Consider the following 19,299-nt stretch of genomic DNA (forward strand, 5'->3'; position numbering starts at 1 on the left):
CTACAGCTGATTGAATCATTATAAAAAAGGCTAAGTGACATTCTAAGTTGATCTCTCTTTTTGTATTTTGTACTGCTGTTTTTATACCACAGCAATCTGGTAGTGTTTGCTTCGCTTTGGAGAAATACTGGGAAATCTCTGTAGACTGATGGCATTTCATGCCGCTCAGCCTTAATAATCTTAACATGTCAGCAAAAACACCAGTTTTGTCATCACTTTAGACAGTACTCAAAGTCAAACACTAGTTCTAAAGTGACATTTGTGAATGACAATGGTTTCTGCTGTTCTGACGTCAGCTGCAGATGTGAATAAATGGCGGAAAAACCTAGTTCCTCGTATAAAAGAATTTTTGAGACAACATGTTTGATTTTCATTTTTATACTCACGTTTATGCCGTCAAACTGTTGTGTAAACGCAACATCACACTTGTAGCAGTGCGATATGGCTGTATATCATCACTGGTGAGGCAATAAGGCACTCGGCCTGCTGCCTCAAGCCAATGACACTAGGGTTGGGCCAATAGACGATGCCATCGTCCATCGCCGATGGCCAATAGACAGCACGATGCTGAGCTTGCATCGCAGATGCTCCGCCCTGCCCCCGTCGCAAACCCGCTCGCGAAAAATACACACTCAGGCCCTCTTTACACTAATACGTCTTAGTGTTAAAATGGCATTTTAGAAAGCAAATGATCCACATCCACACCGTATTTTGCCTAGCATTTCTGAACAGCCCTCCGTCCGCTGAAAATGCACATCACGTGACCACACACACACACAGACACAAGTGGTGCTCATTGCAGAGCCACACACACACACACAGCCACACGCTTCTATCTCAGAGCTCCAGAGACAGAGATATTCAGACATTCAAGTCTCCCGTAAGTTCCGGGAGTCTCATTGCATTTGCTGGAGTCATAATGCCCGCAAACGAGTGATAATTTCCCGGAAATCGCACGTCTCCCTCCCGGTCCTCAAATAAGTCATGCACCCATCTTACCCCCGGATTCCTCCTCGCTCTTCAGACACGTCACGCGCAGTCTATCAAACCCGAAATTAATTAATTAATTTATTATTATTATTATTTGTATTATTATTATTTATATTATTATTATTATTATTATTTATGGATTATAATATATAATTGTAAAATTGTTTAAACATGTATTTTTATTTGGAATAAAAGATAGCCTTTGTTAGTTCTGGTACAATTATAGAAATGTTTTATTAATATGCAATTTCCCTTTTAACTAAACAATTAAAATAACAAGAATAATAAAATAATATAGGAAATTTCAAGGGATGTAAACAAAAACAATGGCCTAGCATATTTCCTGTTTTACAATTTAAAATTTTATAGCTTCCAAGAATCCAAAAAGAGCCACAAATTGATAAATAATGTTATGATAGCTGCTTTAACATTAAGCTATGATAGAATTGCCTCTGGTTACAGTTATATAATGGTTTGATAACAAGCAGGAAATGTTTATGGGCCAATGACATGACCACATTGAAATGGTCTATAACCATAATAATAAATAAATACAATCACAGGTGTATCTCAATAATACTAAAATCAATGTGAGGAAAAAATAAGAAAATGAATAAATTAAATAAAGAAACTACATATAACTGGAAAAGAGATGAAATTTACTGGAAATTTAATTCAGATGTGTGTCTCATTCAGGTAAATGCTTTGAACTGCAATACTAGCTGGAAGGTGACGCTCTTCATGAAGTTCAGTGAATACAGAGATGATATTTTAAAAGGGGTGAGTCTTCTGCATGTGTGAACTGATGCGTTATTGGTTTGGGTTTGTTTTATATTTGACCGTGTTTTGTCATTTCTGTTTGACTGACTCAGGGGGATGTGGTGAGATTGTTTCACGCCGAGCAAGAAAAGTTTCTCACTTGTGATGAGTACAAGAAGCAGCAGTATGTGTTCTTGCGCACCACGCTCCGCCAGTCTGCAACCTCTGCCACCAGTTCAAAAGCACTCTGGGAAGTAGAGGTACAGCTCTGTGTGATGATAACAGTTGAAGAATATTGCTCATTATTATCTGATCTGAATTCTTCCATTTATGTGGTTTATACATGTATACGTTACGATTTTAAGATAAATAAATAAATACCTTAAAAATAAAGTTAAAATCTTTATTCTAATTTACATTTAATTTGTATTTTTCCATTTTATTTTATTAAGATTTACATTTTCTCATTAAAAGTTTCCTCTTTTTAAAATTTTAATTTATTAAGTGGGATTTTTTTGTAAACCTTTGTACAATTATTCTGTTACATGACCCTTATGGAATTTTTGCCTAATACTACCGGTAATAATACTTATGATTTATATTTAAATAAGACATTTAATAACCATAACGCAGATGTATATTGTATACAAATATAAATAAATAAATGTTTATTTAAACAAATAAATAAATAAATACAGTTTGAAGCCAGATACAAATATTAATAAATAAATGCTTATTGAAAAAAATTAATATATGTAAATAAATACAGTTTGAAGCCAGATACAAATATAAATAAATAAATGCTTATTTAACTAACTAATAAATAAATACATTTTATTTGAAGCCAGATACAAATATAAAAAAATAAATGCTTATTTAACTAGCTAACAAATAAATAAAAAATTAATTTGAAGCCAGATACAAATAAAAATAAATCATTGCTTTTCAAAATAAATAAATGTAAATAAAAAAAGTTTGAAGCCCGATAAAAATATAAATAAATAAATGCTTATTGAAATAAATAAATGTAAACAAATAAAGTTTGAAGCCAGATACGAACATAAATAAATAAATACTTATTTAAATCAATAAACAAATAAATAAACAAAAAAACATCTCAATAAAACAATTTGATGCCAGATACAAATATAAATAAATAGTTAAATAAATAAATACAATTTGAAGTCACATACAAATATAAATAAATAAATGCGTATTGAAATAAATAAATATATGTAAATAAATAAAGTTTGAAGCCAGATAAAAATATAAATAAATAAATGCTTAATTAACTAAGCAAACAAATACAATTTTAAGCCAGATACAAATTTAAGTAAAACATGCTTAAATAAATAAATAAATAAATAAATAAATAAATTTAATTTGAAGCCAAATACAAATATAAATAAATAAATGTTTATTTAAATACATAAAGTTTGAATCCAGATACAAATATGAATAAGTGTTTATTTTTATAAATAAATAAATGTATGTGTGTATGTGAATAAATAAAGTTTGAGGTCAGATTTGCCTTTAGTACTGACTGATCTAATGTATATGCAAACAATGTAATGTTGTAAAGCATGCAATACAAATGTTTTTATTTAATACTGAGCACTGTATGTACAGTACATGCATTGTATGCTTTTACTATAATTTTTTGAATTTGCATAATTAAATGAATTACATTTAACCTCAACTACCTGAACTGTTGTGAATATCCTAAAGTCTAGAATGAAGCAAAATCTCTGATCTGTCTCCTGTGCGCTTTAGGTTGTCCACTATGACCCGTGTCGAGGAGGCGCTGGCCAGTGGAACAGCCTGTTTCGATTTAAACACCTCGCCACAGGTCACTACCTTGCAGCAGAGGTAATGCTTAAAACAAAAACACTTAATACACAAATAGACCTCATTCAACATCTGCACAATGATTTCACCTATATACTATATAACTGCTGGTTAACTATGCTATAAATAATTTTAACTGTTAAAAAGATATTAGTTACTTGTTAATTAGCAAAAGTAATTAGCAGCTAATAAAGTTATGGTAACTAATAACTTTTCTGATTTTGATTGTCATGCTATAATGTACACTTTTTGTAAAGCTGCTTTAAAACTATAATTATTGTAAAAAGTGCAATACAAATACACTGAAATTTAATTGAATTGACGCTACACATTCAGGCTCAGTGTTTTTTTTTTCACCGAAACTCATCCTGGCTCTCTACTCTCGCTTATTTGCATGATTGAGTCATGGTTAAAAAGCTGTTAACAATGTATATGATTGGCCATGGTGTGGTTGGTGTAAAGGCCTGTGGTTTATTTTTATTTGCGTACCACATATGAAACATTTCCTAGAGCAGTAAAACTCACTCAGTAGGGTGACTTTTTAAAGTCTGTACTCCACTGACCCTGAAATCAGGAACACTGTATCTAAAAGCTGATATCAGAAGAATGTCGGAAGGAGTTTTCTCCAATAAGTCTATTGTTAATTGTGGGCAGCAGAAATATTAAATAGATTTGCCACACAAAACTGAAAATGTGTTCACTGTTTACTCGCATTTCACTTTTTAGAACTGGTTTGAGATTCTTTTTTTATGTTAAAACACAAAAGAAGATATTTTGAAGAATAGCCACTGACTGCCGTTGTAGAAAAAGAAATACTATAGATGCCAATGGCTGCTGGTTTCCAACATTCTTCAGAATATCTTCTTTTGTGTTCAACAGATGGAAGAAACTCTAACTGTTTTTATTCAAAAAAATTTTTAAGTGAAGGGTGAATTATTGATGACAGGACTTGAGAGTTCTGGTATAAACTAAACCATCCCTTTAAGGAGATCTCCTTATCAACTCAAAATTTTAATTCCTCATCAAATTTTCCTGAGATCAGTCTGAGCTACTTTTGTAGCTTTGTTCATTAATTGTGCATCAACAGTAGACCTCATTTGGTTCCATTTTTTTCTGTTTTCGTGAAATATCTAAGCAAAATATCAGCAAAATATATATATTTTAAATAAATTATTAGTTGCATTTTGTAAAGTTGTATCGGAAGATGCAGGATAGACATTTATAGTTTTACTAAATATTTGTATTTCAAATTAATGCTTTGTTTTTGAGATTTCTCTTCAATAAATAAACCTAGGCAAATAGTGTGGTTTACACACAAAAACTAAACATTACCAATAATAATAATGCAATTTATTAACACCAGATAAGCATATTGGAATGTATTATGTATGAAATGTGTGTATATATACTGCATTAGACTAACTGGGCATTGTGATATTGCTTTGATTGCTTCTGTTGTCCTCATATGCAAGTCACTTTAGCAAAAAGTGTCTCCCAAATGGTTATATGCAATGTATCTTCATATTATACTAGCATAAGAGACTTGTTTGAAAATGTTAAGGTCAGACTGGTCTTTTAGTTTACATGTAATTAAGAACTCACTCTTTTAAACTGTGAAAGATTAGCATCTATATAACATTATATGAATTAAAACTTTTATATTTGATATTTTCTGGAAGACGGGCTGCAGGTGGCAGTGTTTTCAATGTTATTGTCACAGTGGTGCAGAATCAGTCACAGACATTTACTGTGCACAGGACAGACAGAGGGGTTATTGTCTTGTATACAAATGCTGAAAGAACCCGTATGTGTTTGTGTTTGTGTGTGTTCATGCTATAGGGCCTACATTAACACTTCTGGTTGTGTTTCAGGTGAATCCTGATTTTAAAGATCGTACCGACAGTATAACCACAAAAAATGAGGTAAGTTTTTATTTTAATGCAGTCTTACATGATGAAAAACAAACTTGAACATATGGAATCTATACTTTTTTTCAGTTTTTATGAATTTGTTTGTTGAAATCTACTGGCTGTTATTCTGATATCAAAAGTAGCCATTTGACTATGCTTTTGACTTGTTGAAACTTTTCGAAATATCAGTGAATCAGTTTTTCTGGCATCATGCATTTTATCAAATTAACCTCAGTGCAAACTTTAAACTTTGTTTATCAGGAACCAAATAGGTCAAAATGACCCATAGAGATCACAATGACAAACAAAAAAACAATAGGTTTACCTCTTGTTTGGGGCAAAAAATTAAAATAAAAGTCAAGTGTGAGTTTCTTTCTTCTGTTGAATACAAAAAAGAATTCTTCCAAATATCTTCATTAGTGTTCAACTGAAAAAATAAACTCATAAATGTTTGGGACCACTTCAGGGTAAGTTAATAGTGAGAACATTTCATTTTTTTCAAGGTGAACATGCCTTTAATCTGTATATTAAATTTGGTAGGAATCAACCACACAGTTTGCAGTCTCTGTCTAGGCATGATTTAACAGCCATGAGACATTTTCCAATTCCAAAAAATAAAATATTATGTTGTTACTTTGAGTAGCAACTTATTGGCTACTCTGACCCAAAGAATGTAGTTATGTCAAAGCTCTGGAAGAATAATACTAAATAAAATTATGTGGCATTCGACATTTTAGCATTATATTTGCCCTTGATGGTCAAACTACATACATATAAAGTTGAAGTCAGAATTATTAGCCCCCCTTTGAATTGTTTCTTTTTTAACTATTTCCCAAATTATGTTTAACAGAACAAGGACATTTTCACAGTATATCTGATAATATTTTTCCTTCTAGAGAAAGTCTTATTTGTTTTATTTCGGCTAGAATAAAAGCAGTTTTTAATTAAAAAAAAACTTTTTGGTGATAAAATTATTAACCCCTTTAAGCAATTTTTTTTTCATTAGTCTACAGAACAAACCATCGTTATACAATAACTTGCCTAATTACCCTAACCTGCCTAGTTAACCTAATTAGCTTAGTTAAGCCTTTAAATGTCACATTAAGATGTATAGAATTGTCTTGAAATATATCTAGTAAAATAATATTTACTGTCATCATGACAAAGATAAAGTAATCTGTTATTAGAAATGAGTTATTAAAGCTACAATGTTTAGAAACGTGTTGAAAAAAACTTTTCTCCCTCAAACAGAAATCTAGGGAAAAAACAAACTGGTGGTCTAATAATTCAGGGGAGCTTATAATTCTGACTTCAACTGTATATTGACAAGCAAACATTCTTAGGCAAGGACACACCAAGTAATGTCAAATTCTGCCCATTTTAGTACTAAAATATATTTTGGAGCTTTCTTTTAGTAACATGATACTCTCAAAACATTATGCAATTCTGAGTGTCCCTCACACAGGTGAGTGGGGTTGACAAACCACCTGTAGAAAACACAATTTTTCATCCTTCTATCTGCACCAGATTTACACATTTGCACCAGACACCAGACATCACTCCATATCTCTAAAAAAACATTTTGCATTTATAGTGTGCCTTGTCAAACCACATGTAGAAACACTCTTCCCTTTAAAAAACACTTTCCCTAACTCTAGCACTTAATTAATTTTTTGTTCATTTGTATAGTTAGTTTTTCTTGTGTGTATTGCCTCTTCTTGTTGAATCAATGAATGCCTCCTCAATTGTAAGTTGCTTAAAAGCATCTTCTCAATATCTAACTGTTAATGTTGTGTTTCATATACTACCTGGATGCCCAAACACATAGGGCTCTATTTTTCACGATCTAATCGCAAAGTCGAAAGAGCATGTCACAAAAGCATTAAGGGTGTGTCTGAATCCACTTTTGCCATTTTAAGGACATAAAAATATGGTTTGCTTCCTGGCGCATGGTCTAACAGGGTTGTGCTTATAATCTTAATGAGTTAGGGTTTTGTTTTGAGAATAATGTGCATTCAACCAATCAGAGTCTCATCTCACACTCAAGAGTCAGTTGCGTCATGCCATAGCACATTTGCTATTTACATGGTGGAATTTGTAAATGGAAAAACTGAACACTTCACTAGCAAGAAAACAGTTAAACAGACCATTTGCACAAGGATAAAGAACGAGCCTCCTCCATTTGGCTTCTTTACTTTCTTTTTACTTTACTTTTACCCTTTACTTTACTCCTTTACTTGCGTGGAGTAAGGAAATGGTGGAAACTCACTCCACTGAAGACATCCATTAGTCAACATGTTTAGTTTTGTTTGTTTAGCCCAAAGATTAAAACTATTTGACCTCTAATTTTCTAGCAAACAAATAAATGAATATTAATAATGAAGTGTAGTAAAAAAGTTAAATTGATGCGTACGTCTCCAAAACCTGACAGGTGAACAATTCTAAACTTGTCTTAATTAAAACAAATATACTATTATTACTAATAATAATAACATCATACAAATGCAAATTGTCTTGAATAACAATTTACACCGGGTGTATGATAGCAGGGGTTCCCAAACTTTTCAGCCCGCGACCCCCAAAATGACAATGCCAGTGACTCGTGACTCCCAATATTCTCTGAGGTGGTGGTTATAAATACAGAAACCTTGTATGCAATGATGCACACACACACCTATAGACCTAAGTCTATTCTTTGTTTTTTTTTTTTATGTATGTCAGTGCTGTAAATGGGCTAGAAAGTTTAACCTGTGCCTTTAGTATAATGTAATTACCAGAGAAGTTGCAATCCAATAGAACTATTAACTATAAGCTACTATAGTAACTATATAGTTTATGGTAACTATAAACGACTATTTTTTTCTCTTCAGTAGGTTTCTGATAAAATACAGTAAGTCTTAAGGTTTAATAAAAATTCATTGATTTTTGAAAATCACCAGGTGACCCCCCTTCATTGTCCCGCGACCCCTCGGGGGGTCCCGACCCCCACTTTGAGAACCTCTGTGATAGGACCCATAATGCCAGAAGCAGCCAATCAAACTTCAGCCGTTTGTAATATCGAATCTCAATGGCTAATCATTGAAAGATGAAATATGGCAGACTCCGAGAAGGTGTCTCAATTACTAAATTTGGTGAGAATTGTTCTATATTCCGATTATGCTATGTACCTAAAGCTGGATTTGGTTAAAGATTGAGTCAAGACTAAAAGAACAAACCATATATAAAAGAATCCTGTTTGTTGATGTAGTGTTAAAGTTCGCATGAACCAGAAGCTGCTACCATTTTTTTCTGGAGTGTGATGCAGTTCCAAGAGAAACAGAATATTAAATGATAAAACAGTGGGTGTGTCTTGTTTTTTCTACTGCGAGCTGATTGGATGTAGTAAAGTAGGCATTTCATTCAGAAAGATCAGGTAAAGGGTTTTGGGAGAGATATTACAACCTAACAGACACCTCCTCTTTACCATTTCTGTTTGTTGTCATAGCGCTGTCAAAACTGATAGTTGGAGGGGTGTGGTTAGGTTTGTTAGCCACACCCAATATCTCAGACAGACGTAATCTGAGAATTGAACTGAAAAGAAACAGCAAGCGCATTTTCAGATTTCAAATCTAGATTAAAAGGGCAAACTGTATATTTTGTTCTTAATGACATGCACAGATGAATTGTTCACCACAATAATAGCAACGTAAGCTAACAATATCAATATGATTAGTTTTGATTTGATGTGTACTTTAAACTGAAGTTTTCACCTGACTGAAGGGAAGTGTCTCTGCTGCACAGCATTGCGGCTCAGCTCAACTCCACTCTCCTGCACAACTTCTCTATTACGTAATGGTTTCTCTCCCCTCCTTCACGCTGCAACAGACAGACCCGCGCAACTCTCGTCCTCCTACTCTCTGGAGAATGTTTTTTTTTTCTTCTTCCTTCAGCCTGTATCTCTCACTGCACCTTTCCGCTGTATTAGCATTCTGCTTGAGCAGCCTCACAGACAAACACACACACATGCGCACACACACACGCACGCGCGCAGAGGGGGCTCCTTACATAATGTCTGAATCTGGGGGAGCCCCGTGAGAGTCAGGCAGACGTGATGTCTGAGTCAGAGGAGCTGCAGAGAGTCGAAGCAGAGGAGAATTTCTAATGCTGCTCTCCAAATAGCCCTCCATCATAAAAGCTCTAGGTGAAAAAAACAGTCTGTGCCACAGATGCGCTTCTGCATAATGTCCGCACTCTAGATGACCTTTGGGTGTTCCTCTTGGTTTTTGTTGGATCTATGGGTACTTGAGCTTGAGCAATTGTTGGAAGGGCATTGCCTTTGAGTAATGCAGAAAAGAATTCCAACTTAAGTGAATGCATCAAAACAAGCAAATATTGTGTGTACAGTAATTCACATACTGCAAGTCAGTGGTGTGTCATAAAACACACAGTTTAGCCACAAAATGTAAATATTCTAAGATGAGATAAATGTAAATAGATGGCTTCAAATCTAAATTTATGAAATGCAGCATTTGAATCTTGTTTTGGGCTTCACTGTGGCTCAGTGGGTAGTATGATCGCCTCACAGCAAGGAGGTCGCTGGTTTGAGCCCCGGCTGAGTTGGTTGGCATTTCTGTGTGGAGTTTGCATGTTCTCCTCGTGTTTGTGTGGGTTTCCTCCATGTGCTCTGGTTTCCCCCACAGTCCAAAGACATATGATATAGGAGAATTGAATAAGATGAATTGGCTGTAGTGTATATTTGTGAATTTAAGAGTGTATGGTTGTTTCCCAGTGGCGGGTTGCGCCTGGAAGGGCATTCGTTGCGTAAAACATATGCTGGGTTAGTTGGTGGTTCCTTCCGCTGTGGCGACTTCTGATTAATTAAGGGACTAAGCCGAAAGGAAGATGAATGAATGAATCTTGTTTTGAACATGTGACACCAACATAGAGCTTTAAAAATATTAAAAAGAGTTTCACATCTTAAATGCTTTCAACTTTCACCAGAAGTATTTAATTTATTTTATTTAATTGAATTTTTTAAATTAAATAAAATTTATTTTATTTTATAATTTTATTTTATTTTATAATTTTTTTATATTTTAATTAAATGTTTTATTGTATAATTACCTTATATTAGTATAATACTTTGTCAATATAATAATTGAATGTTTAAAAAATATATTTATTTAAATTAATATAATTCAATTGAATTTAATCTGTTTGTACAGTTTGAGGCTTTGTTATTACATGGTCGAAATGCTATTTTATTATTTTACTCGATGTATTTTATATGTATTGGGTTAAATTTTTATTTATTTCATTTATTTAATGTATTCTATATGTATTGGAATCAGTTTTTATTTAATTTAATCAGTTTGTACAGTTTGTGGCGTTGTTGTTTTTAAATGGTCGAAATTGTATTTTTTATGTATTATTTTTTTATATGTATTGATGAATTTTATGTGTGTTGGATTCAATTTTTATTTAATGTATTTATTTAATGTATATATGTAAATTTATTTAATGTATATATTTAATAGTAAGTAATTTGTATTTACAGTCAAAGTCAGAAATATTAGCCCCCCTTTTATTATTATTTTTATTTATTTATTTTTAATTTCTTAAATGATGTTTAACAGAGCAAGGAAATTTTCACAGTATTTCTGATAATATCTTTTCTTTTGGAGAAATTTTTATTTGTTTTATTTTGGCTAGAATAAAAGTTGTTTAACATTTTTTAAGAGTCTTTTTAAGGTCAAAATTATTAGCCATATTAAGCTGTATATTTTCCCGATTGTCTACAGAACAAACCATTGTTATTCAATAACTTGCCTAATTACCCTAAGCTGCCTAGTTAACCTAATTAACCTAGTTAAGCCTTTAAATGTCACTAAAGCCTAGTTCACACTAGAGGATTTTAAGCCTGATTTGAGCCCGATTTGGAAGTTAACGAGCTCGCAAACAGATCGGGCTGTGATCGGGAAGAAATCTGCGGGTGCACGGCACTCGCCGCTCTTTATGTGTGAACTACTGAACAACGCGTCAACGAGGCTCGCTGACGCGTCGCCGACACCTCGCAGACAGAAATCCAATATTTAGCATGCTGAATATTTCAGAGCAGTCGGCCAACTCAACCCACGTGTGGTCAGATGTAGTAATAAGCTGCAGCCAATGAGAGAGCATATCAGCATGAGCTGAATGGCAGTGTGCTCAGGAGCTCAGCAGAAACATCTGTGATTGGTCAGAATGGGTATCGATGCACTCGCTTCCTTCTGCGTTAACACAGACACGAGAGTAGGATATATTAACAGTGGAACTAAAATTCTGTAACTATTAGAATTACCATACTGCTCATTCTGACCGTTCTCATATAAAACACCATACTGTCACATCATATTTACATTCAAAGCTTCTGTTGAGATATTAAAATTAAGCTTGGAATGTCTGGCATCATATTTAATGACACCATTACCCTAAAAATATTATCTTTTTTGGTAATACAGCCTATAAATATGTAGTTAAGATACTAGAACACGCAAAGGTCTTGGCTTTCATTTTCACTTTGAAACAGGAGCTATTCCGGCACAGAATATGCTGTTTTGAAAGAAATCTGAAGTAAATTGATGTTTTTGCCATCAGAAAGTTTTGTTTATTTTAGCAGGAAGTTGCTAGGCAAAAAAATGCACACATATTTAAAGTCACAGTGAAAAGTATCAGACATGCATGCAGTCATTTTGACCAATATGGTAATTTAAGGCAGAAATGCTCAGTTCTTTACTGTTTTGTAATAAATAAAAAAAAACAATGTCAGAAAGAAATACACTGATAGTCAGAAAATAGCAGGGTGTTATAGATATGTTAGTTTTATTTCAAACAGTTATACAATTACAAAAATTAAAAACTCTCTGTGTATCTATCCACTCGAACCTTGCAGATGAGTGATTAATGCGCTGATGAATCAGCTGATTTGACGATGTTTTTAAATGCTTTCTCGGAAGCTTAAAACGCTGTCAGTGATGTAATCAGCACACAAGCAGCCCATAGTGTTCAGCTTTTTCTGACGACTCCTCCCTCAAAATTTCATTGGCTGTGGTTTGGTAGCTTAAATGAGCTGTTTGGGAATGAGTTGTTGTCAGATCATGTAGTGTGTGACCCCCCTCTTGTGGATCATTCACGTAGTATCGCGTGGTGTGAACACTACAGAGATTAAAAGACACAAAGTCAAGTCATGTAGTGTGAACGGCACAGCGATCTGCTGATGTTTAAAATCCTGTTGTGTGAACTAGGCTTAAGCTGTATAGAAGTGTCTTGAAAAATATCTAGTCAAATATTATTTACCATCTTCATGGCAAAGATAACATGAATCAGTTGTTAGAAATAATAATTCGGAGGGGGCTAATAGTTATGACTTCAACTGTATATGTTGGTATGTGCAACAAAGTCTTTAACTTGTCAGTTATCAACGGTCTATTTTTTCTATTCACTAAAGATCTATTTTTGATCTCTAAAGTGCCTTTATGAAACCTTCCAGCTATATACAGTAACGCGTAATTGCCCAATATGTATTTTTAAAAGCAGTTATAGTGGTGTATGCAGACTTAGTGGTGTTTGCTTTGTGGGTTTTTTATACACTAATGTGACCTTCCCTTGTCTCTCTCTCTCTCTCTCTCTCTCTCTCTCTCTCTCTCTCTCTCTCTCTCTCTCTCTCTCTCTCTCTCTCTCTCTCTCTCTCTCTCTCTCTCTCTCTCTGCAAACCTCAGACCAACACAGAGTCTTTGTACTCTAAAAAGAAGTGGCAGGCTGACAAGATTCCCTACACACTGGTTGCAGTGCCCCACGGCAATGACATCGCATCTCTCTTTGAACTGGATGCCACCACCTTACAGCGGGCAGACTGCCTGGTCCCCAGGTTAGTTGTTCCACAGTGAATTGCTTTCATCTATAAAAAACCTTGAGAACAGAGAGCAGCTTCACACTGGATGCGCATTTATATAGCATTTATTTATATAACACTTTTATCGAGAATGAGGAACAGTGCAAGCTATCCGCCATAAAAAGGCAAGGCAAAGTTCCTAATGCGGCTAAAAGTGCAAGCTGAGAGATCAAGGTGTGAAAATGAAAGGCTTTGAAAGAGAATACAGTGTTTTAATGATTGGAGAACAAGTGCATTCAAGTGCTCATACAGCCTTTTAGAGCAACCGTTTGGATTTTAAAATGTACTTATGAAACTATTTGTCCAGGTTTCATTTTATACAAGTTGTAGTCAAGTGCTATTAGTGAGAAAAAGAGCAAGAATATTTTAGTAAATGAAAACTAAGACTAAAATGACTGCTCAGAAAACATGTCCTTTATTTCATATTCATTAACTGCAATAAAATATAAGACTCACAATCAATGAAAAACTGAAACTTGCTGGAATTGAAAACAGTAACTGAAAAACTAGCTTAAAAAATAAAATGTTATAAAATAATATTAGTTTTCATAATTGGGTAGTGCTTATTCTGGGGTTAAGAGAATCTGAACAGTGGATGTTTGAAGTAGTACCAGTAGATGATATTTTTACAATTAATTTGGCAAAATATTTTAACTAGAGAGGTTTAACTACATATAATATATGATCTTCAATAAACTTTGGTTTACACTAGACATGTTTTGTTTACTATGTGTAACTAGAATCACTGAAACTAAATGTATAAAACTAAATTTTTAATTTGTTGACAATATAAAAACTAAACTAAAGCTTGCAAAACCATTAACCCTTATGTGCTGTCGGGATGTTTTCATCCGTTCAGAGGGGGTTTTGTGTCTTTATTTGGCCACAAAATTTATTTGGTGACATCTTATTTTGACACATTTTAAAAGTGCATTTTGTTTTAAGTCAACGATACACTCTTTTATATACAATTTACTACCCGTTTGTGTTGTAAGAGATAAAAACATCCACTGAATTAATCTGCAGTAAAATGTATCAGATAAATATTTTTTTACATATTTTTTTTGCATAGATCTGTTAATCAACCGAAGTTCAAAACTACAAAATTTCTTGGAAAATTACAGGATTTTACCTCTTTAGTTGCCAAATTCACAAATGATGTCACTGATTTGGTGAAAAAAAAACACAAAATTACCTATTTTCAATATAAAAAGTAATTGTAGACTGCTAATTTTTTTTTAACCAATTATCAAATTCTTAGACATGTGAAACAACATTGCCTTTGATGCATTGTTTTTGAATAAGTTTTATTATTTTCTCCCTAATTTACTGGCTGTTTTTGCCCTGTTGACCTCCATTATAACCACATTTTTTGATTGCTAAGCCATGACACCATATATGCATGCATCATGTTTTGATTTTTTGTGGTTTTACTGTTGGGAAGAGCTAAAATTTGTCATTTTTACTGTTGATCATCAGTTGGCACCATTAACCCTTATATCTAATTAAAGTATGAAAGCTTAAGAATGCCCTTTGAGCACTTACCTTGATGTGTCTGAGAAAATCAAAATATGCATGTCAGCTCTCAAAACTACATGGAGTAAACAAAAACAAAGACTGTATTTATGCTTAATCAAATGTGGAATGGAAGTCAATGGCACAAAAACAGACACCAACTGTACATTAAGGGAGAAAAAAAGAAAATCTAACAATACATTGAAGACAATGTTGTTACTAATCGCTCTCATGTCCAAGACAATGATAAAAGGTTAAAAAAAATTTAGTCCACAGCTACTTTTTATATTGAAAATAGGTCATTTTGTGTGTCTTTTTTTTCACCAAATTAGTGACATCAATTGTGAATTTGGCAATTAAAGAGTTAAAATCATGTCATTTTCTAAATAATTTAGTACTTTCAATTAGGTTTATTAACAGATTTAAGCAAAAAAAATAAAAATAGGAAAAATAATTTATCCGATGCATTTTTACAGCAGTTTAATTTCGTGGAGTTTTCATCTCGAACATAATGAAAGAGTAGCAAATATGACCAGTGCGCAAGGGTTAATGAAACAAACGAAACAAAGTCATCGCAAATTTCTAAATTGTACCATTCATTCAATCATTTATTTTCTTTTCAGCTTAGTCCAGCTGTAACCCATCACTGGGAAACATCCGTACACCCTCATTCACACACATACACTACGAACAATTTTAGCTTACCCAATGTTTTTATTTTAATTTTTTAGGAACTCGTATGTGAGACTGAGGAACTTGTGCACAAATACTTGGGTGACCAGTACTAACATTCCCATTGATGTTGAGGAGGAGCGACCCGTTATGCTTAAGGTTTGATATTTTGTTTAGTTTTTCTTTGAAGAAGGATTAGTCCTGTTTTTGAAACTCCTGTGATTTCTCTGTTCATTCAAACAGATCGGCACCTGCCACATGAAGGAGGACAAGGAGGCATTCTCCATTAATTCTGTCCCCCTCTCTGAGGTCCGAGACTTGGACTTTGCCAATGATGCCAACAAGGTTCTGGAGTCATTTGTACGTATATTGGGGATCAGCAACTATGCGGCTGCAAATGAACGCAGGTAACATTGTATTCATTGGACGTGTTAGATCATTCAAAAATAAAAGTTCTGTCATTTATTGCTCACCTTCATGTTGTTTTCTATTACCTGAGACCTTCAATATTCAGCCTGAGATCTTCAGAAGACAAATGAAGAGATTTTAGATTGAATTCTGAGAGCTTTCCTCCAAAGACTGCAAAAGGAACCTTAAACATTCTCAAAACGTTCAACGTCATTTCAGTGGTTCAACTGTAATCATGCGAAGCTCCAAGAACACTCTTGTGTGCTAAAAAACTGTAAAAGCAATTATCAGATTTTATATAAAATATCTTAATTTGTGTTCTATAGATGAACAAATATCTCAGGAGGTTGTGGGAAAACATGAGAGTGAGTAATTAATGACAGAATTAAATTTTTTGTGTGAATTGATTATTTAAGGTGTTTTCATATTAGTGTTTATTGTAACAGGCATAATAGAATGTTTATTAGGTAGGGTTGGGTCAATGGACGATGCCAGCATCTAACGCTGAAGGCCGATAGACATCACGACGCTTAGCCGGCATCGTGATCCTCCGCCCAGCCCCCATCGCAGCGGCAACCCACTCCCAAAAAATACACACGGCCTCATTTACACTTATACATCTTAGTTTTAAAATGGCATGACAAATTGGTTGACATCGGCCTACCCTATCATCATGCTGTGTTCACACCAGACACGGAACGCGGGGATAATTTGCAATATTCGCGCATAAATAGACGCGTTTAAGTTACTCACTTCATTTGCGTATCAAAATCTGATTCGTTCGCCTGTCACATTCACTTCAGAGTGTAAAACGCTCAATTTGTGCCACGCCATTTGGGCATATCGCGCCATTCACACAATTTGTTATTCGCGCGTATCGCGCTTTCAGGATGCCTATTCGCGCCTTTGCATTGACTCAACATGTGAATCACCCACGCTTGATGCTTCTTCTGTTTCTGGTGTGAACACAGCATTGGGGTGACTAGACAATAATATTTTCTAAGAATACTCTTGTATTTTTCCTCTATTTTTATTGCCCTGACTTTTTAAAAAAAAAAATTTTAAATTACATATTTCACTTTTACTATTTATTCGTCATTTCTGACTGCTAGTTGTACTCTTTGCTTACTTGAAAACCAATCGTGGTATAGTATATACAGATGTCACCACTTCCATCTGCCGCCATTGTTAACGCCGCTGCGGAGGTACCTACTTGCGCCAGCAGCTTTTGGCCATTGGGTGGCGCTTTAACCATAGAATTTCAGCTTTGCCCTTTCACATTAGGACTGTTCTGTATGTGTATTGTACCTTATGTGATGTGATGTGTTCAATTAAAATATAATTTTGTTAATATATATAATATTTAATATAACAGATTTTGTTTGTTTTAGTTTTCTTAGTAATAAACTTGCTTTTACACTATACTTTATGTTTTAAAAAAGACAGAATAGATGGTGAGAAGTATAGCCCTATATGCTGCAAAAATAAGCGAATATAAGAATTAAGTTAAGCCTTTATAGTACCCTATTAAATTGCGTTGAGGTAAAAAGTATGTTTGAATTTCTTTGACCATCATGGTGATGTTATTACCTCAAATCTTAAACGAGCACACACTGCAAGATAAGAAAAACCGCAGCACAGCACACACTACAAAATAATATTAAGGTTATCGAGCAGATAGAGCACATTACCTAATTGCAGTATAACTTGCTTTATAAATAATAATTATTAATTAGAGGCTAGGTTACAAATATAAATATTTATATATCTGTTTAAACTGACGCGATTATCCCAAGCTCTTCATGCTTGCAGGACGCTTTCACAGCCATGAAGGGAATAACTTGCTTTATCTATAGCCTACTAATATTTACTTAAAAACTTTTGTTTCATAAGTGCGTAGTTCATAGTATTGACAAACAAAACTATTATTCAATCACATCTACATATTAATTAAGTTATAGTTAGAGAAGGCAGGACTTGTGCCTGTAGTATATATATATGCTCTGGTAAAACTCTTTTCTTTTTTATGCTGACATTTACGCAAGTGAATGATGAGATCAGTTATATACTCACTGGCCACTTTATTAGGTGCACCATGTCCACTTTTGTCTTCAGAAGTGCCCTCATTTTCTTGAGGAATAGATTTTAAAAAGTGCCCTGACAAAATGAGTGCCCTAGTGATAAATAGAGCCCTAAAAAGTAATTTAGGAATATTGTAGCAGAAATAAAGGATCATTAGATTTCAGCGGATCATCCTGACCGCAGATACAGTACATGCCTAAATGCATGTTGGCTGATTAGATATTTTTGTTTTAACAAGCAGTTGTGTAGTTGATTACCTCCTAAACTGTCTAGTCAATGTGCATTTGTAAATGTATTAAGTGTTAAATGTATCTGTTTAGGTTTACTATTAAGCTGTTGGAGGATCTGATCTTCTTTGTGGGTGATGTGCCAAACAATGGACAGGATGTTCTGTCCGTAGTCATATCGAACCCCAACAGAGAGAGACAGAAACTCATGAGAGAGCAAAACATCCTGGCACAGGTTTGAAGTAGATTCTTTGAGAATCACAGTTAAATTAAATGATAAATTCCTGACTGTAATATTTACTCTTGCAGATCTTTGGGATTCTGAAAGCCCCATTTTCTGAGATCAAAGACTCGCCCATGCCGAAGCTGGAAGATGTGGGGGAGCAGCGCAACTCTGCATTTAAGTACATGCTACAGTTGTGCTACAGAACCCTCCGCCATTCACAACAAGACTACCGCAAGAATCAGGCAATGAAAGCCTTCAATTATTAACTCTTATTAAAGGCATAGGCCCCGTTTACACTAATGCGTTTTAGTTTGAAAACTTCATTCACATTACCCTGGCTACGTTGTTTCACTTTCTCAACAATAAAATGTTAACTTGATATAAGGAACTGCCTATTTTTATTTAATATTAACAACTAAACAGACAGCAGAAATGTTGAGGCGCCGTGCTGCATATATGAGCATAATCTTCACTGTGGATATTTATAACAAAACGGAGCCAATAACAACTGCCTCCTTTCAATTACAGTGAAAATACGAAACGTACCCTCTCTTTTGCTGAATATCAGTTTTAATAATCGTTAATGGCCATTATAAAAGTATAACATACAATAAGTTTATACATTATATGAAATAAAGGCAAGCGATCAGTCAATATACAGAATGTAGGCTATGTGGTTACATTAATCATTAACTTATCTTTGTGCTCAGCCAAAACTCGTTACCTGAGAAAAAGTAATAAATTCCAATGACC

General features: G+C 34.0%; 1 protein-coding gene and 1 long non-coding RNA gene across 3 annotated transcripts in view; one reads left to right on the plus strand and one right to left on the minus strand.

The window, feature by feature from the left end:
• The window catches only part of LOC141378737 (uncharacterized), a 36,185-nt gene extending 26,678 nt beyond the window's left edge, over window positions 1–9,507 (minus strand). Inside the window, exon 1 of the long non-coding RNA XR_015514836.1 lies at window positions 9,257–9,507. This is a non-coding gene — a long non-coding RNA (uncharacterized LOC141378737). The remainder of the gene's footprint in view (window positions 1–9,256) is intronic.
• The window catches only part of itpr2 (inositol 1,4,5-trisphosphate receptor, type 2), a 167,294-nt gene that overhangs the window by 24,039 nt on the left and 123,956 nt on the right, over window positions 1–19,299 (plus strand). For both annotated transcript variants that reach the window (XR_015514832.1, XM_087293047.1), the window contains exons 7-15: window positions 1,687–1,770; window positions 1,863–2,009; window positions 3,523–3,618; window positions 5,469–5,519; window positions 13,244–13,392; window positions 15,663–15,762; window positions 15,847–16,010; window positions 18,414–18,555; window positions 18,630–18,788. Coding sequence is in view for 1 of the 2 variants with exons in the window: in XM_087293047.1 (XP_087149173.1) it covers window positions 1,687–1,770; window positions 1,863–2,009; window positions 3,523–3,618; window positions 5,469–5,519; window positions 13,244–13,392; window positions 15,663–15,762; window positions 15,847–16,010; window positions 18,414–18,555; window positions 18,630–18,788 (1,092 nt within the window). In the remaining variant the exon portion in view is untranslated. The remainder of the gene's footprint in view (window positions 1–1,686; window positions 1,771–1,862; window positions 2,010–3,522; window positions 3,619–5,468; window positions 5,520–13,243; window positions 13,393–15,662; window positions 15,763–15,846; window positions 16,011–18,413; window positions 18,556–18,629; window positions 18,789–19,299) is intronic.

The sequence above is a fragment of the Danio rerio genome, chromosome 18 (assembly GCF_052040795.2).
Source record: "Danio rerio strain M-AB ecotype USA chromosome 18, GRCz13ab, whole genome shotgun sequence".
Taxonomy (NCBI): domain Eukaryota; kingdom Metazoa; phylum Chordata; class Actinopteri; order Cypriniformes; family Danionidae; genus Danio; species Danio rerio.